General features: G+C 38.5%; 2 protein-coding genes across 36 annotated transcripts in view; one reads left to right on the top strand and one right to left on the bottom strand.

The window, feature by feature from the left end:
- SDCCAG8 (SHH signaling and ciliogenesis regulator SDCCAG8) overlaps positions 1–14,601 on the bottom strand; it is a 241,147-nt gene extending 226,546 nt beyond the window's left edge. For all 22 annotated transcript variants that reach the window (XR_014053616.1, XR_014053619.1, XR_014053618.1 and 19 more), the window contains exons 1-3: positions 14,407–14,601; positions 3,221–3,373; positions 2,447–2,529 (exon numbers count right to left, since the gene is read on the bottom strand). Coding sequence is in view for 17 of the 22 variants with exons in the window: in XM_081490239.1 (XP_081346365.1) it covers positions 2,447–2,529; positions 3,221–3,373; positions 14,407–14,473 (303 nt within the window). In the remaining 5 variants the exon portion in view is untranslated. The remainder of the gene's footprint in view (positions 1–2,446; positions 2,530–3,220; positions 3,374–14,406) is intronic.
- A 693-nt stretch (positions 14,602–15,294) lies between these two features.
- The window catches only part of CEP170 (centrosomal protein 170), a 129,166-nt gene continuing 119,182 nt past the window's right edge, over positions 15,295–25,278 (top strand). For all 14 annotated transcript variants that reach the window (XM_081490237.1, XM_081490235.1, XM_081490234.1 and 11 more), the window contains exon 1: positions 15,295–15,575. The gene's annotated coding sequence lies outside the window, so the exon portion shown is untranslated. The remainder of the gene's footprint in view (positions 15,576–25,278) is intronic.

Raw genomic sequence — 25,278 nt, 5'->3', positions numbered from 1 at the left:
AACCAAAAGACATGTTAATTAAATGAATTATCTGTAGTAAGTAGAAAGCAACTAATTATAATAATTAATATTAATAGAAAGGGATTCAGTGCATAGGCAAACATAAATTATTACCATGTGTACACATAGGGCAAAATCAATGTGAAAATTAAAAACAAGCTAGTATCATGTGGAAAATGTTCATATAAAATCACTTGTGTGTTTATCATAGTTTGAATGTCCCAATTTTAAAATAACAAGTAATAATGTTTAGACATATTTTCTACCTCAACACTGCCTCATTTCACTCTTAATACAGCCACATATTTCTCATATGTCATATTGGCTATGAAACTGCATTCTAAGGGGTACAGTCTTCAAAAGCTACTTATTATTATGGCTTATAATCATCATATGTAGGTTGTATACATTTAGAGTCTAAGTTCCATTCTCTCACAGAGAACCAATATAAGTAGATCTGTGTATTTGTATATACTGAATATTTTGAACTGATCATCTTGATGAGTCTTCTTGCTTATCTAAAGTCAATCAGTTTTGCAATATCACTGCTCAGTATTATCTTAAAAATGCTAAGAAGCATGTCTGAGCATTCAACAGATACAGCAACTTACTCTACTAGACTTACAAGTACGCCACCCATATGGGCTTAAGAGCATTCTAGAAACTAGGTGTAAACAGTAATAAATTCACTGAATGATGAAATATTTTATTAAAATTATAGTTTATATCTATAAATATTGAATAGGAACATGCAGTCTATTTCTCTAAAGTGTGAATTAAGCATGAAAGTCTGTGTCAGGCTGGAATGAAGTGTTAATATGGGGGTACTCTTATGACATTTCAGCCGTGAGTAAAGGAAACTGACATGTCTTCAAGTTTTCAGCATGTAGCCTGGGTATCCAACAGTCACAGACATTGAAAATGCAAGGTGGTTATTGTTGCCATGACATTTTATATTTGTGTCATACTTCACAGGTTTCCAAAGAATTTTAAATATGTGATCTTACCTTATTACTATAAAAACCCTGTGAGAGAGTACATGATAGACCCTAGATCACCCTAAAGCATAGACTATTATTTTGACCAATTAAACCTGGCCAAATCCTTACTTCACAGTACCCTTTCTTTATAGAACTCTTCCTTCCCACTCACCTTCTCCTCACATAAACCCTCCCTCACTTCCACCCTTCCTTCACACCTATCTCAGGCTTTATATCACACTGCTTCCATCAGAAATAACATGCTCCATTAAAGCAACAGCAGTAGAAAACAGCTGCAGAAGAAATAGAGTACAGTTTCTCATATCACACAATTTTATAACTATATATTTTTAAATGTAGAATAAGATTTCATACTTCAAATTTAACATTTAACATAAACAAAGGACAGCTAGAATCAGAAAGTAAATTCTAAAAATGATAAAAATACAGATATGCCCCTCTATAAAAGCAATGGTTAGGGACTTGGTGGTCCAGTGGTTAAGAATCCGCCTTTCTTTCTTTTTTCATTATTTCTTTTAAAAATGTATTTATTTTAATTGGAGGATAATTACTCTACAATACTGTGATGGCTTTTGCCATACATCAACATGAATAACCCATAGGTATACATATGTTCCCCCATCCTGAAACCCCCTCCCGCCTCCCTCACCACCCGACTCCTCCAGGTTGTCACATAACAACGGCCCTGGGTGCCCTGCTTCATGTATCGAACTCACACTGGTCATCCATTCTACATATGGCATATGGTAATATACATGTTTCAATGCTATTCTCTCAAATCATCCCACCCTCTTCTCTCACTGAGTCCAGAAATCTGTTTTTTACATCTGTGTCTCCTTTGCTGCCCTGTATGTAGGATCGTTGGTATCATCCTTCTAGAAGAATCTGCCTTTCAATACAAGGGATGCTAGTTCGATCCCTGGAAGGGAAACTAAGATCCTACATGGCCCTGGGCAGCTAAGCCCACGTGCCACAAGTACTGACCCCTCACATGCCACAACTAGAAAGAAGCCTGCACACTGAATGAAAGATCCTGCTTACTACAACAAAGACCCTGCGTGCCACAGCTAAGACCCGAAGCAGCCAAAAATAAATAAATAATAATAATAATAAATACTAAAAAAAGCAATGGTTAATCTTTTCCATATATTGTTCCTTTTAAAAAAATATTTGCTAACAGTTGCAAAGTAAATTCTCCAAACTATTTCCTCACTCACATTTTTCAAGTGAATAATAAATTAAAAAATCAGAATCCCCTCTGCCATGGAAGTCTCTTCTTCGGCCAAAATAATTATCAGAGGGAAGATCATTTCTTTTAACACTTTCCACTATTAGCATGCCCAGCTCAGAATCTGTTTAACACATGTACTATTAAAATGATATACAAAATTAAAACATAGTTAGAAAAATAATGCTTTTGTCAGGTTGTAAATGGTGATACTTACCGAAGAGGATGTTTCTTGTCTTCTTAGAGATACCTCACTTTCCTTAGTTGCTTGTTGGTGCAACAAAGCTTTGAGTTGATTAACTATGGAGCAAAAGCAATAGGTTTATTCACCTTATTTTAAATTCATAGTTTATCATCACCCATCTATCCTTCCATCAGTCTAACAAATATTTGTGTATTATGCATCACAAAATGTGCTATTGACAGACACAAAAACAAACATGATAAAATCTATCATTTAAGAGGTAAGAATCCACTGAGCAAGAGGTATATAACTAACAGACATAAAACAAGATTATAAGCTCCAAATCTACCTATAAGAAGCTCTAGGTCTACCTATAATGCTGTAAGAAGAGGAAGCACCTAAACTGTGCCTGTTTTCACAGAGAAGAGAGTGTGAAGGATGTATAGGAGATCACCACACAGAAAAGGGTGGGAAAAAAACAGTTTGAATACGTGGCTCATGCAAAGCAGAGAAGCATGGCCATAGGGTGGCATGAGTAGAACATGGTTTGCAAGATGAATAGTTGAAAGGAAGACAGAAAAATGAGGCTGGAGAGGCAGCTTGGAATTACCTTAAGAAAACGCTGCTTTGACATCCTAAAGGCATAGTGAAATCAAAGGGTGGAAAAAAAAGAAATAGAACTAAATTAGCTGCTTTGTGTTTCTTGACTAAAATCCTAGCAGTAGAGGACAGACTGGCGTCGTTACTGTATGGAGTTTAAAGAATTCACTGTGTGTCATTCAGGTTAGGACTGACGTTCACACTCACCGGCATGGCTGTGTTGTAGTTCACGCCAGGCATTTCCAGCATCCTCGTTTCCTACACCAGTATTAAAAGAAGGATCCAGCATATCTTCTCCAACGGTGACATCACCTTCTCTCAGGGCACATTTCAACTGGTGAATGCTTCTATTTGCACGTTCTGCAACAGCATGATGAAAATTAGAGCCAGTGAAATCTGGGTGACCAAATGAACATGGACTTGAAAAGACAATTTCTAAAGGAAAAGCAACCATTTCTGATACTTCACGGGAGAAAAAAAAAGAGCATAGTTTTGCTTCTAGCTTGCTGAGGAACATGCCAGAGGAAATGTGAGATTAAGTTCATGGAGTAGAGGTTAGACTTAATGATTTCTAAGCTCCCGGACACCACTGTGATCGGCATTCACTGTATATAGCTCTACTGCCAAGAAGGACTGAATGGGAGAGCTTTTCCCCTCTTCATTCTCCCAAACAATAATCTCACAGGGGAGGCACTATCCTGACTCCTCAACGCCTAAGACTCCCCTACACCTTTTGGCACGAAGTGGATAGGCAAGACTGGCAAGAGGGATTCCACCACATCAAGTTTCTACCCAAAGAAGCCTCCTTGTCCCTGCGGGCCACATGGCCCTCTAGCATCAAGAGACAGCTGACCACCTGGCCTAGTTCTGATCAAGATTTGAATAGCTGATGTGCTTAGAGCAGTATAGTTGTACTTATATACTGCTGGCTGACTACATCTTGTGTAGAAATTCTTGGTTACTATGCCTGATTACCCTTAGAATTGATATTTAAACTCACTACCACATACTTAACATAAATAGTCTAAAATTAAGTATTTTAAGGTCTATTACTCTAGTATTTCATCTCTAACAACAGCCCCCAAAGAACCCACACTTATATCCTTGTGTTCTCCCAGGTTGAAACTTAGTGGACCTGTAACCTGCACTCACTAAGAGAATGCACTGGAAGGCACACAACGCCTGCCCCATCACATCTTTAAAATGTTTGGTAGCTTCTGCTTCTACCCTCTTGGAATGTTGGTTTTTGTGAGCCCCAAGCCACTAAGTAGGAAGTCTGGCTACCCTGCTAGAGAGACTCTGAAGAGGCCATGTGGAAAGGAGAGGCCCTGAGATCACCACAAGGAGAAGGAAAGAAGCCCAACCCCACTACAGTCTGGCAGAGTCTCCTGATGACTCCAGTGCCAGAGGTCATCTATCCACAATGCATGAAAGAGACTCGAAAACTGCCCGGCTGGAGTCTGGTAAAACCACAGATCTGTGAGAGACACTAAAAATGCTTTTGGTTGTTGGTTTCTGCCATCAAGCTTTAGAGTGACTTTGTGTGTGTGTGTGTGTGTGCACGCGCGCACTTAATTGCTCAGTCATGTCCAACTCTTTGCAACCCCACGGACTGCAGCCTGCCAGGCTCCTCTGTCCGTGGGAATTCTCTGGGCAAGAATATTGGAGTGGGTTGTGTTTGTTAAGCAGCAAAAGATAACTGAAATAATTATTCAGTGAAATACTCACCCAAAAATATCTTTAGCAAAGTATCCAAGTCTTACATTAGTAACAGAACTATACGAATATAGTAATGATACTGTGCACGTGTGCTCAGTCGCTACAGTCGTGTCTCTTTCATGACCCCATGGACCATAGCCCTCCAGGCTCCTCTGCCCATGGGATTCTCCAGGCAAGAATACTGGAGTGGGTTGTCATGCCCTCCTCCAGAGGATCTTCCCTACCCAAGATCAAACTTGCATCTGCTGCATTGCAGGCAGATTCTTTACAGCTGAGCCATTGGGAAAGCCCCAGTAATGACAATGTATTATATGCTAATGCTATAATATACTAATGACACTAGACATGACATTACTAAAAACTCTATCCTGCTTTATGGATTTTTTTACATGCATGACAACTGGAGAATTAGGCAGTTGATGGGTAATTTCATTAGTTAAAGACCAGATACTTTTTCAGGTGTAAACTTGTTACTTCTGCTAATCTCTCATAATTAATTCTCTAGTTCCAATCTAGAAACATTACCTGTAACAAACAAATGTTCCTTTTACATTAGAGCTGAGACCCAGGTTTCAGTCATCATTTTCAAATGTTGACATCTGTATTTGAAAGTTATCTTTAATTCATTAATTTATTAAATATTTATATATAGCTAACATAGAAATTTGTGTTAGAAAAAGATGCATTCCCATGCAAGTTCATGTACAGCTATTATCTATATCAAACGGATTCCATCAAAATAATTCTTAACATCTTCAGAGGAGCTCTTTTTCTAAGTAAAATCTTTCCCTCATTCAGAGCAATGCATAACAATAACGCCAATGAAGTTCTCTCTTTCTTCTGATCTAGGCCCTTTCTTGACATGTTAGATCTACTTCTGTATTCAAGAGAAAAAGCTCCTCTTCTTTAATACCTACAAGAGAATCCTAAGAAAGCTATAAAAATGAAAAATCTTTTCATTACCAATCATGGATGAAAATATATTTATAAATATATATTCTATAGGACCTTGAAAAATAGATTCTATTTCCTCTAAGCTCATTAATTTGAATGTGTGAAACAGACAAAAATAACCATAACTTAATAGAAAAAAATATTCTCTATCTTACAAAATCTCTAACATAGGCCCTTCACTTACAGCAACTCATTTTTCCCTTGAGTAAACTAACAAAAACAGGTCTTTTAGGACAGGGTTCAACAATTTACACAATCTACACAAGAGACCCAATTTTCACCACAATTTTCTCCACACCAATCCTATTTCCACACAGACCCTTCTCTGACAGGAATTTGGTATTGATAACTAACCAAGCCTGGCCTCCTTTTATTCCTCATGAGTTTTAAAAAGTCTAGATAATATGCATTCCTGGTTTCAGTAAAATGAGAAGCAGCAATAGTTTTTTTAATAACTCAGTATTTTCTAAAGAGACATGTTAAAGGAAAAGGAAATATCTAAGTGTTACATGATAAGCAATTTAGTTCACACAGTTTTAGACTTATGCACTGATACCTATGAATAAAGCACTTATCTTTACTGTATCCATTAAAAGGAAACAGAGGGTTTGAATTACACTAAACACAGGCTCTGTGGAGCCATCAAATGACTTCATCTATAAGACAAAGGATAATTACGTATTTATACTTAATCTGACTAAAAGCTAACAAGCTATATTAGGAAAAGGAAAGGAAATCTGAAAAAAAAATGTGTAATTGAAAATTCCTACAGGTAGAGTTCTTTCGTTAGCTTACAATAATGGGAGAGTTTTATGAGGCCATTTAATCCCTTTCCTGATATTCCTGTTTAATCTTTTAGAATTTTTATCATTTAAAAACTATGTGTTAAACCGTACTATGAAAATAGTATTATGTGAAATACTAATATATTGAACTCAACAACCATCCCACTTTTCTTGATTACACAGGGTCTGGGTTTTTTTGCAATGAATGACTTCAGTTGCTAGGATCAGAGATGAAGAGAAGGAATTTGCAAGAACTGTATCCTGAAACTAAAACTAAGGAGGTAAGTGATATTTTAAAGTCATTTCAAGAGTACATTTTAAAACATGCTAAATGCTTTTCAAATACATACATACTAACATAATTATATACACTGCAACAGACAAACAGAATTAATCCCTTGGAATAACAACACTCAGATCTTTCAAGACAGACCAAAACCCCACTGCTTTTCAACTGGAGCCATTGCAACTGGTCTTATAATCCTTACTAAGAACATTACTCCCCAGATGCCATTAACTGCTGCTTCTTGTTGTTGTTTAGTTGCTAAGTCATTTCCGACTCTTTTGCGACCCAGTGGACAGTAGTCTGCCATGTTCCTGAGGATGGGATTTCCCAGGGAAGAATAATGGAGTGGGTTGCCATGTCCTTCACTAGGGGATCTTCCTGACCCCAAAGATAGAACCTGCGTCTCCTGCATTGGAAGGCGCATTCTTTACCAATGAGCCACCACGGAAGCCCTAACCCCATTCTGTTTACATGTAAGGAAACCAGATTAGACAGGAGGTTCCAGTTAGGGTTTCCTATCCCACTGTTAATGGGCATAGCTTTCGCTATCTATAACCAAGAGTGGGAAAGAATACTCAGTTCCTTTTCTCTCCTGAGAGGATAGTAACAGATTTCATGGTATATCCTGATTTCTTCTTCCCAGCATCAACCACAGGCTGAATACAAACTTAACTACAAATATAAACAGAAATACAACCTCTGAGTCCTACAGAATCGCATGAACATAAATGTAAGTAAATAATATTTCTGCTAGTCCACTATCCAAATATCCATCAATACAATGAGCACTGAAAAGGTTTTTAAGCTGCTGACTGCCAACAAATTTGTCTGTTTCATTCATTTTTGTAATCTAGTTGCTCTACTTTCCAACTCCTAGCTCAACACTGAGCCTCTCTTCATCAAGATGTTTTTGAACAAAAAGGAAAATACGTCCCTGTATACCAAGGATCATCACTTACATACGTACTGTGAATTATTAATGTCTACATTCTCCATCTGTACTGGAAGATGTGAATGAGAATTATCCTGGTGACAAGGAGGCAGAACCACACCCAATGAAGTGCCCAGCTGTCTCTGAGAAAACATGCAATGAACCATACCTCCCAGGCTAAGCATGAGGTGAGCTGCAATTCTCAAAACAAGCTTAGATCTGGGCAGACAAGCAGAAAAATGAAACCACGGCCAGATAAGAGACGCATGTGTCCGTCCACACTTGACTGGGCCTCAGCTAGTTCAGGGGATTGTTGTCACTGTTTATTGGGGGACTGACAAGTAGTGTGACCAAGATAAAAACAGCATTAATCCAAAATTAGAAAAACCAGTTTTGTAACTGGCAATTACAATGATTAGAGACTAAAAGTTGTATGCAGAAACTACAAAATCTCAACAAAAAAAAAAAATACTACTATTGTAAGACTCTAATAGCTGAAAAATATGTTAAAACTGGTTGGTACCAGAAGTAAAAGATAATCCAAATAAGAATGTAAACATCTTTAAGAGCAGTATCTGGAAGATCATTAATGATGGATGGATGTTGGGAAATCAAGAAGATTGACTATACATATTATGAGGGATACACCTGGTTCTTTTTTTTGTACCAACTGAGAAGACTTATACACCTGTCACTTTCCTATTAAAGAAGCTATCCTAGCCAGACTGGCAGAACTTAGGTACAATTATCAGCCAAAACAATCTGTATCCTTAATTGTAATTATTCTCAAGCATGGTTCTTGCAAAGCAAATGCTATGAGTAATAACCTTGCTACTTCTAGATCATGGTTCTCAGTCTTAGCACTATTGACATTTGCACTTGGTAATTCTTGACTGTAAGGGGATGTGTTGTGTTTGTACAGCAGCATCCCTGGCCTCTACCCACTAGATGCTGGTAAAACTCTCCCTGCCAGTTGTGACAATCAAAAATGCCTCCAGACGTTACCAAATGTCTCCTGGATGGAAAAAAAAAGTCACTCTGACTGATAACTGCTGGTTTATAGTAATAAAACAAGATAGACAGTGCTCAGTTTTGAGGAGAGACTGTCCACACTGCTACACCAGAACTACAGGCACAACTTGATGAAAAGTGGTCAGGACACTGAGCTATTCTACCACTGTGGTAGGCAGCACACACCACCCATGGCCATCACCACCAAGATGAGGCACTTCTGATCCAGGTGTCAGGAGTTGTTATACCTACTGTGATCAAGAACTTGAAATTCATATTTAGTTTCATTTTGTTTCCAGGCCTAATACATGAAGCAATAGTTATACTCTAAGGCTATTTTTTAGAGCTTCTTTAGTAATCATTCCTTTAGATGTTCCAGTGGGCTTTGATGAAGCTCTCCAATAATCAAGGCTGCTTTGGCAAGCACATAAGCATGTTTCAAGCTACCTTTCCTACCTTAAGTCTCTCAGAGGAGTATCACTAAGTGGAAACTTGGAAAACCTTAGCATAAACTGGTGAAATGATCAGAGTTTAAGTCTTTTAAAAAAATCTCAAAAGCTTGAGAAACAAACTGGTCTCTTTTTTTCTGCACAAACATGTCTAAGAAGTGAAAATGCCCTTACAATCTTGTAGCAGCAAACCATTGTTTTGGTTCTACATTATTTCATGGATTATTTCATGATTATTTACTTACAAAACACGCTTTTTGGGCTGCTAAATCCTGTCTTCTGTTTATTTTACCTCATTAGTTTTAGGGAAGAGAAAATGGAAATGCTACTACTTTTTGGTATTCTGGTAAAAGAAATAGTCATAAAAGTTAAAACTACTAAGAACAGCCATATAAGCATATAAAACAAAAAATGAATATATGTAATTATATTATCAGCAAAAAAGTCAATTTAAATGTGTGAAAAATTTCATTTGCATTACCAATCCTTATTTATTAATAGCCAAACCACTATATTTCTTTAATTTCATAATGAATGCTTCCAGGGCCTTTCTTACATTGTTGCCTGTCTTGGTCTCAGTGAGGCTGATAGTTAAATAAGCAAACATTAGCCATACACAATGTGTGTGAGTGTGCACCTAAATATTTTAAAATTTTAGAACACATTTAAGAACAGCAAAAACAAAAAAGGAGAAGAAATACAAGTTTGATGAGTAAAACTGAGAAATAGAGGAACTTTCACTTAAGTTATATACATGTTTCCTGAAGTCTGCCAAAAGTCCAGATGACATCACTGCTGGTTAATTGAATGACCAAATTATGGACTAGTAAGATTAACATCAGCTTTCTACATATGTATCCCTCTCTGGAATGAAAAGAAAAACAACAACAAACACGTGTTTATATTTTTACTTATGTACAATTGGCACAAAAGTATTATCTTCAGTTTTATCAAACTAAATCAACTTACAAAGATTACCCCCCTAAATTTTATATTTTCTTCCCATATTCAACTCCTCACTTTCCATGAACCTAGTTCCTTAATTTCATAAGGAAACACAACTTTTTATCATTCATGTGGTCCAATCCACTTTTTGTGAGACAGAAACACAACTTTGATCATTCATGTGGTCCAATCCAGTGTTGACAAAAGGGACATTACAGATCTAGAGATCTGAGATAGTGGCTGAAGGGGAACCAAGCTCTCAAATATTTTGCTTGACCCACATCGTATAGGATGAAGGGAAAAGAATAAAAGAAAGGGAAGGAAGAAAAGAGGGAAAGAGCAAGAAAGTAACTGCAATGTTTTCAGAAAAAGCATAAACTGCCCAGTTTGGCCATAGCCTCACTATTCCCTAGTGTCTTCCACTGACTTCATCACACATTTGGTTCCTGCTGGCAATAATCCTACCTCCTAGTCCAAACTTTTCATATTCCAGATGAGGAAACAAGAATCCAAGAACAGTTTATTAACTTGCCTAAGGTAACACAGATGGTTATTAGAAAAGTAACAGTAAGAATTGGAACTTGGATCCTAGTTTTGTATTCTTTTCTCTGACTCCATCATACTCTTCCATGAATTCAATCTAGAGCCTAAAATAACAAAACATTGAAAGAAAAAGGAGGAATTACCATATAAAATGCATACAGAAAGTAAATGATGCATTTGTTTCAGTGTAAGTTTGTTCCATTTCTTTATGCCCACTCAATCAAAGGTGGCCAGGAAGTTGGTGAGTAATGTATATAGGCGTAAAACTGGATCCACAGCTAACACTGCAGCAACATTGGAAACATGATTCAGTTGTTAAGGCTGGGACACTGAATTTCTAACAAGTTCTTGCCTTCTTTCTAACATCATATTCCTACATTCAAGAGTATAGAATTTAAACAGCCTGAATCTTCTGTTATGCTATAACAGAACTAGTTTATTTTATACCTCATGACCTTGTACTATGATGTGTTAAATTTAGAGGAGGGGTATTTGCTATACCTCACAATTACCAATATAATTCTAAAGAGTGAACGGACACTTAACCAGACTTGGGAAGTCAGGTTGGATCTAGATTAAACTGTGACTCCCAGGATACCTAGGATATGCTCACCACTGAAAACAAACTTTTAGATCATCTACTATGTAGGCATACATTACAGATCTGTAGGGCAATGAAGCTTTCTAGTTTGTCTGCCAGAACTGTTACTTTGAAGAAGAGTCTTTATACCATTCCAATTCTCACAGTGACAGCACAGACAATCCAAAGCAGGAGTTATCCCCAGAGGGTGACTACATATGAAAGGCATCAGGGAAAGAATGAGCGGTGAGTATGGAGTCTGTAGATGGCTCTATTTCCATGGCTGCCATGGGATCATCAGACTCAAGGAGAGGCAAGAATTCACTTAAGTTTTAAAAGCAAGAAAGCAACACTGATTCTGCTTTTTACATCAGAACTTCAAATTCTTCATATACTATTAACAGAATAGTTTCAAAAATTATATTTAAAGTAAAGAAATGAGGAAAAGCTATAAAAACAAGAAACTATCATGGGGAAATTGTAAAACCATTTTGCATTTTTACATGTCTACTTCCTGGCTAAATACAAATGAAAGAATTAGCAATGATTACATGTATAGTTATTGAGTTAACCAGAGAAATAACTTGTGAGAAAAGATCAAGAACATCTATGACATTTTCTTTAAGAATGAACTGGACAAGACATTTTGGGGAAGTAATGGTGAATAGAAAAAGCCAAAAGAACTTTACATTTTGCATTTTATCTGATTGTATAGTAACACAATTCTAGAGTTGTCAGACACAAATGCTTAAAATAATGAAGTTTCAAATAATGCCATCATACTGTGTTTATTCAGAAACACACATTTTGACTTTAAAGGGAATTATCCTATCTAAAAGTGGTCATTTATAATGTGTGAAGTGAAGAACTTCTGATCGTGCTTCTCTTCAGGATTAGTTCTGTTTTGTTTCTTTCCATAGCTGTTATATTAACTATTTAATAAATAAACATAAAAATTAAAATGCTACTAAATAAATGATAAGTGCTGAAAACCCATGAAAATTTCCTAGTTGCATTTCTCAATTTGTTAAAACTATCATTAAAAATTAATAAACTTTTCTCTTTGTTTGCTCTTGATTATGTTTTCACTATCTTATACTGTCATAACACTAAATTTTTATTTCATTTTAAAATATCTTATCTTTGAATAATAACTCTTCACTCTATAATTACTGAAAGCAGTATTGTGGGTATTAAATATAGTACTATAACAGTTTGAAATTAACTGCATCAAAATGCCTAATATTAAATAGTCTCTAATGTTTAAATAAAGGTTCATACTGAGGTTAAAGGAGAAGAACTAGGAGGAACATAATGGAAAACAAATTTTTTTTTACCAACCTCAAAAATTAAATGCCACTGGTACTATCATTCTGCACAGTATTTTCTTATTTTCAAATGAAAAGTTAGAAGTGGTTATTTCTGTATCTAACAGCTCTTGAAACATCAGTAGGCTGATGAAGATATTCATCCAGACCAACGATTTTACTCTTGCAGTTTGAATACTGAGAATGTTGACAGTTTATAACACTGCTGACAGATGGAAACAAGACGTAACAACCTTTTCAAAGTCTAGACTCACTAGATTCAAGTAGCTTATCCCCTCAAAAAATCTTCACTTTGCCACAAGTACCAATTATAAATTGCAGCTAACATTTAATGAGGGCTTATGTGTCAAGTACTGATCTTTACCCTTTTTTTTTATCATGATAATCTGTAGCTATTTTACTGTTCTTCACCCCATTAATCCAAAGTCTCCCTGAGGACAGTCACTTTGTCTAGTTCCTTATGATATCCCCAGCATGTGGTATGTCTAATGTATAGTAGGCACTAAATTAATGAGTCAATGTTTTAAATGCTTTAAATATTTTTAAAGCTGTTGGTCATGACCTAAAGGGTTAAGAAAATGCAAAGGAACAGAAAATAGAGTGAATTACTTCTAGTACAATAAATATTCTGTAATGAAACTTTTATTTTAGTCTGTATGCATGCACGCATGCTCAGTGGCTAAGCTGTGGCCAACTCTTTGCGACTGTATGGATTGTAGCCTGCCAAACTCCTCTGTCCGTGAGATCTCCCAGGCAAGAAAACTGGAGTGGGTTGCCATTTCCTCCTCCGGGGATCATTCCGACCCAGGTATCAAACTCCCGTCTCCTGTGTTTCCTGCACTGGCAGGCAAGTTCTTTACCACTCAGTCACCTGGGAAGCCCCTAGCCTATATGTATATGACCCATATAAAATATATTTTTACTTATGGCTAAGAGTTAAAAAAAAGTCTGAAGAATCACTGCTTTATTTGAATTATTTCATTTGCTCCTCACAACAACCATGTAGACAATATCATAACTTCTACCTTAAAATAAGAGAAATGAGGTTTTCTAGAGGTTATATATGATGTTCAAGACTATCTACAAGTATGTCACTTTTATTAATGATGGCACGATTACTTACTATTAGTGAAACTTAATTCAGATTTTCTTATGATACTCATCGGGTACTATAGTAAGAAAATCTGAATTAACTAAATAAAGTTTCAGTAATAGTAACTGAGACATGATTAATAAAGACAAACATAGGCTTTCAAGGCAGACAAGTCTGACTGAATTTAATACCTGGCTCTGCCACTAACCAGCTATGTTGACTTTGGCCTAACTTAACCTCTTTGACCTCTATTTTCCCAAGTGTAAAAGAGGGACAGTCATAAGGTTGTAAGTTTTAAGTGATTTAATGTATGTAAATAGCCTAGACCACTAAATAGAAGCTTTTGTGATTAAAATAATTATTAGCGGGTCCTCCCGCCCCCGGCCCGGGTCCAATAAATCACATTCAATTTTACAGATAATTTGAATGTGCAAAGAGCGCATCAGGAATTTACTGGGTTATAAAGAGAGGTATGAGAACTGGACAGAACAGGCATAGAGCCGTCTAAGAGTTTCTGCTGGCCTCGGGTAAAAAAGATGCCCAAGACAATCAGGGAGTTGGTTCAGGTCACTATGGGAATCGAGGGAAACAACGCTGCTTAAACGTAAAAACAAACACAACTATTTAATCCTTCCACAGCAACATCCATCTTCTTTCTCTGCAGTCTGGCAAAGGCTGAACCAAGGTGTCAAGAATCGCACCAGGTCAGCTCCCAGCCACGAGGTCCTGGTATCAAGGGACTAAGGCACAGAGGTTCGGAGAAACTCACCCCGGAGACTACGTTGATACTGCCCCAGAATCTCCTCCAGGGTAGAGTTCTCCGGGGACTTCGCCATGCACACACTCGGGGGCCAGAGATGGGAGTTGCGTGGGGAAGTGTCCAGTGTCCTCCCCTCCAAGAATAAGAGGCCTCAGTCCTCACGATGCGCCCGCCTGCTTCCAGCAGCTGCTGTCACTGGGGAGCAAGGAATCCCGGAGATTTCGGGCCTTTTTCCACCCTCGGGCCCTCGTGGTGGACGTCGGAAGCTGTAGTCCTCAGTGTCTAGGTCTACAGTCTCGAAGTTCCTACGACCCCGCCCAAAGACTACAATTCCCAGAGGGCAACGCGCTCGAAGCTCACGCTTTGGCGGTTTGGCGACCAGATCCGGTTGCCAAGAGACTGCTTGGAGGCTCCGCCCATTTCTGTAGCCCAGTCAGGCTTAGTCCTGCCTTCATCCCATCCTGCTGTCTGGACCACCTAACTGACAGAAAGGGCTCGTTGAAAGGCTTTATGTATTCTTCTAAATTCACTAATATGCAGTTGATCCTTGAAGATTCTCAAGAACGCAAATAACGAGCTCCTACACCCTTCAGCCTCAACACCTCTCAACACTGCTAAATAAATTTTCAAGAAAAAGAAGTTCTGAATTTCCCAAACGGCGTAGATCGTGAAAGCGGCTGACACTAGCAATCTTATCAAGCCCAGCGACCCGACAGCAGCTTGGAGTTGGAGCACTGCCCGCTGGGAACTGTAGTCCCAGCCCGTTGCGGTCCCAGCTAAAGCCCGGGTCCTGTTCATTGTTGAAGCCGGTCTTCGGCGTACGCCTGCGCAGTCAGCAGCTGGAGAGGCCTGTGGTTGAGACCCCCGCACAACTCCTTTTCATTGTCTGCGCTCGGCGCCTGCGCAGTAGGACTTCGCCGGGACTGGGCCGGAGCAGGGGTAGGGCCGGGCTCCTAGCCTTCTCCCCAGGCGCCTGCGCACTGAGCGGCCGCTCCTTGCCGTTACCGCTATGTGCGGAGCGTGTGTGGAATAACGTTATTGCCCAGCAGCGCCGAGGGGCCCAGAGCTCGACCGCGGCGGCGGCGGCGACGACGACAGGGTGGGGGAGGACGCTTGCGAAAGACTCACGGGACGCGGCGCGCCCCGCCCCCCCGTCCGGTTCCTCTCAGCAGTGAGGGGTAAGTGATGCGCTCTGATGCCGTCGCCGCCGCCTTTCCACACCCTGCTCCTCGGGGTTGCAGCGGGGGCTCGGGCGCGGCCCGCAGCGGGCGAGGGTGCGGGCCAGCGGCAAGGGGCGCTTCCCCGAGGCTCCGCGCGCCGCCCCCTCCCCCGGACCTGGGACTCGGCGGGGACGCCCATCCCCCCATAGTTCCCCCCACAACCCAGCGTCCCCCGGTCCAGCGGCCCGGCTTCCCCGGCTAGTGTCCACGTATTGAGTCGTCTTTGGCTGTCCTGGCTTTGTGCAGCCCCCTCCGCCCGAGCTGTTTGCAGGGGTGCGGGCGAAGCAGTGGAGGGAATGGCTGCGCTGCTGCTGGAGAAGGGGTTTTTCCCGATTTGAGCAGCTCTGGGTGTCGACCCTTTTTGTGTGGTTGGTTTTGGGGTGTGGGGCGGTTTGGAGAGGTCTGGCGAAGAGCCTTTGGGACGTGGTGGGAGGGCGTGGAAGATGTTGGTGTCGCTCAGCCCGCCGGGCCACAGCACCCGCGCAGGCTGTGGCTCCGTAGTAACCCGGGGGAGGAGAGTGGCTTCCTGTCGACTTCATTGTCCTGAGATTCAAATGTGGGCTTTGGTATGGGTCCCTTCATTTCTGCCAGGAAAAGAAGAATTAGCAGCTGCCTAACCAGGGGCGGGAAGATGTGGGATTTGGATCCTAAGTCATAAAATCTGTTTTTTTTTTAGTGTTTAGCGGAGTTTTTGATTTTTTGTTTTTTTGGGTTTTTTTGAGAATGTAAGCTCCAGGAAGACAGGGACAGTGCCTGCCCAAGCATTGCCAAGGTGATCCATGTAAAATTACTAGATCACGATGAAGAAAGGACTAGGAAGGGCCTGACGACAAAGCTGTTTGTGTAGCAGGAAGATGAACCAGCAGAATGTTTTTTCATTGGGTGGGTAACGCATTCACGTTCCTAAGGGAATAGGTTAGGATACATCTTTCCGTTTTGTTTTTTAAGCATTCAAAATTAAAAATAGGCCTGGTACATTTCTGTTTCTGAATTTTTAAATGCATGTTTTTATTCTCTTAATGAAAATTTACCCGCTTGGGAGAAATGCGGTGAAGTAGATGATGCACTTGATTGAAAATGCATCGTTTAAAATGATTTTATTGTTAAGCTTACAGTACATACAATCGTTTGCTGGCATTAAAACCAGCAAAAGAGATTGAAGCAGGAAGGGGAGGACCCGGTGGAGGAATGATGTGAAAGGAGAGAGTTACATTATGAATACAGTATCCAGATCTTCACTAATAGCTGGGCATGCTGCAATGATTTAGGAATTCTACTCTGGAAATATTACATTGCACGTTACAAACCATTTTGTATTTTTCTGCCATTTCTTTAAAAAGTAAAACCAGTGCTGCTTTTACTTTTTCGTAACTTTGTAAATTTTGTAGATTTTTTTTGTTTTAAAACTGAAAAATCGAAATGCACTTGACAGAGACAGAGGAAGACATTAAAACTTGGAAAGTCAACTGATTTGTCTGTCCAAGCCCAACTGCTAATGAACGGCAGAGTCAGATAAAACCGAGGTCTTTTTTGCAGTGTGCTCTTTCATCTGTGTCCCTTCGTCCCCCTACCCTGTTGAAATTATGGAATGCTTTTCTGCATGCTCTTTGAGTTGTCTGTAACAGTCAAGTTTATTGATACCTCATAGTTGTATTAGTCTAGTCTTTTTCTTTTGATGTAAAAGTAATACTAATGAAGAGGAACTATAGTTTTATAAATTAACTTATTGATACAGGAAAAGATGACTTAAAGTGGACTTTTCATAAAAACAGAAACTGTTGGAATTTTCCCCCTACTGCATATTAGTAACCATATTTTAATGTTATCTTCTGCTATTCAATACTATTTTATAGTATGATCAACTCTATAAACTGTTAAAAATGAAAATGTCCCATAGGAACTCATTAAGTTCATTGTTCTTCAATTCAGTGAATTTTGTTATATTCAAGTTAAACAAGAGCTTACTATTTGAGGGAAGAAAATTCACGTTGAACTTTTTAAATTAAAATTATGCCCTTTTATTCGGTTGATTTTGCTATCAAGTGGTTTTATTGTCTTATACTTTTTATCCTTTAGTTCTACATTGTATTTTGATAGACTTTTAAAAGAGAATTAGTATGTCTCTTAAATTTCATCTTAAAAAATAATCTGTAATTAAATTCACCATGTGGAATTAAATCAAACTTGAAATGTATTTTACTTTTAAATTTAATGATGTGCTAAAATTACTTTATTATGGAAGTAAATAACCATCTCCATGTTTTTCAACTTTACACTATAAAGTTATCATACATTGTGTCTATTAGTATGAATATCTAGGTGGTTTTAAAAACCCTGTGCTTAAGGATTTGTTTTATTTGTTGCAAGTATCAGTTTCTTGTTTCCTTTTATCTCTTAAAAAAAACCCAAAAGCCTCCCGAAACTAGTTTTATTGTTGCATCTGATAGTGATCAGCTATCACTCATCTACTACTAAATACTGTATATGTTTAAACTTGTTGTCAGCATGATTTTTACTCAACAAAATTCTGTCCCTGAAAAATAACTTGGTATTTTAATTAATGTGAAGTGATTTTCTTTTCTTCTTTATCATGAACATTGGGGGGATAAGCAGTATACTGTGATTATAAATATTTAACAGACAGCATGATATTAAGCTGCCAAATGAAATATCTGTATAGTTGTGAATTATTCTGCAAGTATATAAAAAAGAATTCCATATTGTCTGAAAAAAAATTTGGTGGATAAATATTATTGACTGAAGCATGAAGTGTTGATGTGTTTCAATAAGAAATGGATTTCCTATAATGGGGAGAAACCTCAGACTATTTTTATTTCATAAACTTTTGTTAATAACTAAGATTTCTAATAACTACACTTGGTGAAATGGGTCTTTATTTACTCAAATATTTCTTGAGGGAAGTGCTCAGCAATGAGTTAGCCAGTGTAGGCTGTCTAAAAGAGTAAGAAAACATCTGTCTGGTAGTTGTTGTTTGGTTGCTAAGTCATGTCTGACTCTTTGCAACCGTATGGACTGCAGCATGCCAGGCTTCCCTGTCCTTCACTATCTCCTGGATTTGTTCAAATTCCTGTCCATTGAGTTGGTGATGCCATCCAACAATCTCATCCTCTGTCGGCCCCTTCTCCTCCTGCCCTCAATCTTTCCCAGCATCAGGGTCTTTTCCAGTGAGTTAGCTCTTCGCATCAGGTTTCCAGAGTATTGGAGCTTCAATTTCAGCATCAATCCTTCCAGTGAATATTCAGGGTTGATTTCCTTTAGGATTGACTGGTTTGATCTCCTTGCTCTCTGGTAGTATGCTTGATTAAATTGGGTATATAGTCCAGTTTAGTTGAAATGATTATGCAACAGTATATTATATTTTTTGGCCAGAATGAAGGACATATCTGATATGTACTAAAGTAAACCCCACTCCTGTTCAGAGGTAGAAAGGAAACCAACAAAAGCAAGGTTATAGAAATTTCTTTCATCCAATAGAGATTATGCGAAGCATAGAAGCAGAAATGAATTCCAAGCATGCGTTGCATAGGTTTGAAAAACAGAAAACAAAACACAGCAGAGAACAAGTTATTATTCAAGTGTATTGGTGGCTAACAAATAATATAGAAAATACTACCCTTTGGAACATAATATTTACTGAATAAATGAGTAACGCATGTTTGTGCTTAGTTGTTCAGTCGTGTCCCGACTCTGCGACCCCACGGACTGTAGCCTGCCAGGCTCCTCTTTTCATGGGATTCTCCAGGCAATGAGTAATACTTACTGTGTATTGAGTACCTACAAAGTGCCAGGCATTTTGTGTGTCTCTGTGTAATTCATGCAGCCGTTGTATAAGTAAAGTTGAGAATACTTGAGGTCCTGAGTTAGTGAATAATTTTGCCTCTGTGTCATTCATTACTCAGTGGTAAAGCCTATTAACTGAACCTTTGTCCTTTTGACTGAAGCCAAAATTGTTTTCACTCATCTTTTTCAGTAATTTTAAAAAGATAACATTTATTTCCTTCTAATTCACATTATTTTAGAATCAGAGGAGACTTTAGAAGTCATCTCAAATGACGTGCCATTTATTACTAATCCCTGAGATCTTACTGAGCCCACCTTCTTCATGAGCAACACTTCCATGAACAAATGGCCATAAGATGGCTAATTTAGCTTTTGAAAATTACAGTAGAAAGCTCTTATTTAAACTGAGCTTGTATCTGCTTTACCGTGTAACTTATTCCATTGGTTATAGTTCTTTTGTCAGATACAGTAAGGTTTTTCTCAATATAGTGGTTCTCTGCCAAGTTTTCCCTTTTTTAAATGAAAACTGCTACCTCTACAACTTCATATGATACAGCTTCCTTTACCTTCCTCATCTCTATCACTAGATATCCATCACGGTCAGTTTCGTCAGTGCTGTCTTTTTTGTTCTGATTCTGTTTCCACATTTAGTTCTGCAGTTGTGGTCTGAAAGCAGTGTAGTGAAATTATCTCTTGCCTTAATTCAAGCCCCAGTTGTGTTTACAGTTTAAAATTATGTTAACTCCAACAACAGTAATATCTTACCAGTTCTAAGGAGAAAAATGCCATGTGGCTTTTCAAGTTATATTTATCCAATTCAAGGGATTATTTTCTTTTTTACATTCTGTATTTCTACTTTTCTAATGTTAAAATGACCTTTTTTTATGAAATGATAGTGTTGGTAGGTATTAAGTTTCTTTTGATATCAATCTTGGGGTTTTGTTTTCGTGTTCTTAAATAAACAGTAAAAAGTTGGCCTTCTGTTATTTCCCATTCTGTTTCTGAGAAAAATTTGTCTGGAAATCACTGATGTGGTCAATGTAAACATGCACCTTTTTTATGTTAGGATCTTTCCCATTCTGTATATACATGTAGATAATGTTTTTTTAGCAGTGTTTACCTTTAGCCCTTTTAAATATCATCTAATTGAAGGTAGTTAAAACTTGAGATCTTCTTGAATAATGATTCTGTCATCCAGGGGATTAGCTTCTCTTCCTGGCTTTTTGACATTTATAAATTTAACAAGCAAGCCCTCTTATGTCTTCATCCTGCGCATGTATTGGATATAGCCAAGGACATACCATGCAAATTTATAAATAGAAAAAAAGTTACATAAAGTATGCTGGAGGAAAAAAGTCACCTTTGTGTGTGTGTCAACAAGGATAATGAAAACCATTTGAATGTTTTGTTTGTTTGTTTGTTTGTTTTTAATTAAAGAGAAAATCATTATATCCTCTAGTACTAAGGGAGTTGGTTGAAGCTTACTGTCTGGTGGGGATATGGATAATTATATAATTATATAAAGTCAAGCATAGATGCTGTGAATAAAAGTAAATCAGAGTAAAGGGATAGAGAGTGATGGACTGCTATTTTTTATTTATTCTTAAGTAGTCATTCACATGACACATTAAAATGGTCCAAAAAAAATCAACTATTTGAAAAATAATGTGAAAAGTCCTCTCACCCATCCACCTTATCTGCTGACTTAACCACTTCTCCTAATCTAATAGGTAACTTTTTAATGTATCCTTCCAGTGAATTTTTTTCAATTTAAGTAAATACTGTATATATTTTTATACTGTTTACCCTCTTTTACACAAAGATAGCCTCTTTATACAATATTCTGTGCCTTGAGAGCTACTATTTTAGAGACTGGTTAGGTAATATCACTCTTTGAGAAAGTAACTGCAGCCATGAAATTAAAAGATGCTTGCCCCTTGGAAGGAAAGCAATGACAGACCTGTGCTAAGTCATTTCAGTCATGTCTCTTTGTGACCCTGTGGACTGTAGCCCACCAGGCTCCTCTGTCCATGAGATTCTCCAGGCAAGAATATCGGAGTGGGTTGCCATGCCCTCCTGCAGGTGATCTTCCCTACTTAGGGACAGAACCTGGATCTCTTATGTCTCTTGCATTTGTGGATCTTTAACCATTAGTGCCACCTGAAAGCCCCTGACAAAACTAGACAATGTATTAAAAAGCTGAGACATCACTTTGCCAACAAAGGTCCATATAGCAAAGCTATGGTTTTTCCAGTAGTCATGTATAGATGTGAGAGTTGGACCATAAAGAAGGCTACGCCAAAGAATTGGTGCTTTTGAATTGTGGTACTGGATGAGACTCTTTAGAGTCCCTTGGACTACAAGGAGTTCAAACCAGTCAATCTTAAAGGAAATCAACCCTGAATATTCATTAAAAGGACTGTTGCTGAAGCTAAAACTCCAATACTTTGGCCCGGAGGTCCGACTCATTGCAAAAGACCCTGATGCTTTAAAAGATTGAAGGCAAAAGGAGAAGGAAATCGCAGAGGATGAGATGGTTAAGTAGCGTTACCAACTCAATGGACATGAATTTGAGCAAACTCCCGGGAGATAGTGAAGGCTCGGCTTGTTGCAGTCCATGGGGTTGCAAAGAGCCAGACACGAATTAGTGACTGAACAACAACAGCAAGATCTTTCCTAGGTGGATGGATGTGACCACTGCTGCTACTGAGGTTTGAACAGGAGAGACAGTGAGATTATTGCAGTAAGAATAATTTGTTATCAGGAATTGCCTCAGAGGCGTTACTCGTGTGATCTTGAGCTTGTCACGACTTAATGACTAAGCAGCAGCAGGAACAAGGTATGTCACTTAATTTCAGAAGTTCAATTTCTTTGTTTTTAGAATAAAGCTGGCAATAGTCCAACTACCTCAGAGGTTTATTTTGAAAAACGCATTCTGCTGCTGCTAAGTCGCTTCAGTTGTGTCCGACTCTGTGCGACCCCATAGACGGCAGCCCACCAGGCTCCCCTGTCCCTGGGATTCTCCAGGCAAGAACACTCATTAGATAGATATAAAAGACATGAAAGTTGTAATTACATTTAGTGATCCTCTTCCCAGTACCCCAAGTGTGGTACCATTTGATAATGTTAAATTTAAAGAAATGTTTTGGTTCAAGTTCCATCAAGGCCAAATTATCTGTAGTGAATGAAAAAATAAAATCTGTCAATGGTTTTAGTACTTTTTTTTTTAAAGAATGAACTTTTTTCATTTGTTATTTTTATTTTAATGTTTTAAATTTATTATTTAAAAAATCTTTATTATTTATCTCTACTAATTATTGAATGATCAGTTTATTTTTTAGTTCAGAGAAAACACAAGCCTGTAAATATTTTTATCAGTACAGCTTTGGTTACATTCCTTAGATTTACATATACTGGTCTCAGAGTTTCTGCTTTTTAAATTATTCATTTCATTTCTTTTCACCAGAGTAAATTTGTGAGATAAGTTTTTGTTGTAAAATACAGAGCCTGTGTGTATGTGATTTATCGTTCTTCTGGATTTTTTTCCTACTATTTTTAATGAAAATTATTAAACATATACAAGGAAATTGAAACAGTTTCATAGTCATTACTCACATACCTACCATCTTCATTCTGCCATTAACATTATGTTAGTTTTATCACATATCTGACCATAAATCTTTGTCTATGCACCAGTCCCTCTTACATTGATCCATTTCAAAGTAAACTGTAGAGTATGTTTTTCACAAAAGGGTTCTCAAATCATTTAAATTGTTTCAGGTTTAAGTTTTCTGAATGTACTTTTGAAATATTTTGTAGTAACCACTGTCATATTAAACAGTAGTTTAAAAATGAAGTACACTGTTTTCTATTCCAGTAGTATTACTGAGGGCTTCCCTGGTGGCTCAGCTGGTAAAAATCTGCCTATAATGCAGGAGAACCCCCGTTTGATTCCTGGGTCGGGAAGATCCCTGGAGAAGGGATAGGCTACCCACTCCAGTATCCATGGGCTTTCCTGGTGGCTCAAACGGTAAAGAATCCACCTGCAATACTGGAGACCTGGGTTGGATCCCTGGGCTGGAAAGATCCCCTGGAGGAGGGCATGGCAGTCCACTCCAGTATTAGGGCTTCCCGGGTAGCTCAGCTGGTAAAGAATCTGCCTGCAATACAGGAGACCCCAGTTTGATTCCTGGGTCGAGAGGTTCCCCTGGAGAAGGGATAGGCTACCCACTCCAGTATTCTTGTGCTTCCCTGGTGGCTCAGACTGTAAAGAATCCACCTGCGGTGTGGGAGACCTGGGTTCAATCCCTGGGTTGGGAAGATCCCCTGGAGGAGGGCCCGGCAACCCATTCTAGTATTCTAGCCTGGAGAATCCCCATGGACAGAGGAGCCTGGGGTCTCAAAGAGTCGGATACGACTGAGCGACTAAGCAGAGTATTACTGAACTCAGTTTTTCTATAAATAGCTAGCTGACAAAGTTGACATCAGTGACACAGGAAGACAAGGATATTCATCGTTTGTATGTTCATCTGTGTGTATGTGCTTTTGAAGAGAAATGGTAGATAGTTTGGGTTTTGTTTTTGGTTAAGCTGAAGAGCTATTGAAAGAAACATACACTGTTTCTCCCATCCAAGTACTAACAATGTCCGACCCTGCTTAGGTTCTGAGATCAGATGAGATTGGGCATGTTCAGGGTGGTATGGCCGTAGACTACACTGTTTCTCTAATCCAGTGATTCTGCTATTTCCTTCAGTCACAAACCCAGAAATAAAATATTTATTCTCAGTTCAATACCTCACTACCTTCCACTTCCACTATTCCCCTACCCTTCTTTTATGTGAAAAATTCTGTGTTGGGCCATTCACTAAATATAAGAGCCTTTGCTTGTGGTGAAAGAGCACAGTTCCATATTAAGATTTTAAGTGGTTCCTGTAACAGATTCCAGAATGTTAAGGATCTACTATATGGAATAAAGAACTTAAAATTTGTAAATTGGAGAAGTGGGAACAAATAGAATGCAATTAAATGAATGATAAATAAAGTAAAATTTAGACAATTATTTGGGGAGGGTGGCCTGAGGACAAGAAAATGGGCTATTAAGTGTCTAGGAGAAGCAAGGCTACTGATTATTGTTAATAACATTCAGAACATAATTAATAGAATCTGGCACTGTTTTGCTAATGGATTTTAGGTTAATTACAAGTTCATAAGTCTTGTTCACCAAAGATGTGATGAAGTTTGTATAAGATGGATGTTTCATCAAAGAATATTATCCAACGACCATTCCTTTTTTTGAATTTTCAGATGTCTAGTTTTGTCACTAGGATTTCTAATCTCTGACTTGCTCTTCCTGTTCTCTCTTTTTCCTGGGTGCAATCTGTAGTTTTTTCCTCCAGTCTCAGCATTCTAAATCAAAACATTTGTGTATTTCCTGTGTGCTCAGTTTCACTTCAGTCACTCAGTCCTGTCTGACTCTTTGCAACCCCATGGAATGCAGCACGCCAGGCTTCCGTGTCCATCACCAACTCATGGAGCCTGCTCAAACTCATGTCCATCGAGTTGGTGGTACCATCCAACCATCTCATCCTCTGTCGTCCCCTTCTTCTCCTGCCTTCAATCTTGCCCGTCATCAGGGTCTTTTCCACTGAGTCAGTTCTTCACATCAGGTGGCCAAAGTATTGGAGTTTCAGCTTCAGCATCAGCCCTTCCAGTGAATATTCAGGACTGATTTCCTTTAAGATTGACTGGTTTGAACTCGTTGCAGTCCAAGGGACTCCCAAGAGTCTTCTCCAACACCACAGTTCAAAAGGCATCAATTCTTCAAAACTTCCTGTGCACTAGTACTTTGTGAATTTCTTTC

Source organism: Giraffa tippelskirchi, chromosome 5 (genome assembly GCF_054371585.1).
Source record: "Giraffa tippelskirchi isolate mGirTip1 chromosome 5, T2T-mGirTip1v1.2.pri, whole genome shotgun sequence".
Lineage (NCBI taxonomy): Eukaryota > Metazoa > Chordata > Mammalia > Artiodactyla > Giraffidae > Giraffa > Giraffa tippelskirchi.
The sequence above is the reverse complement of the archived record's forward strand: the minus strand, read 5'-3'. Positions and strand labels throughout refer to the sequence as shown.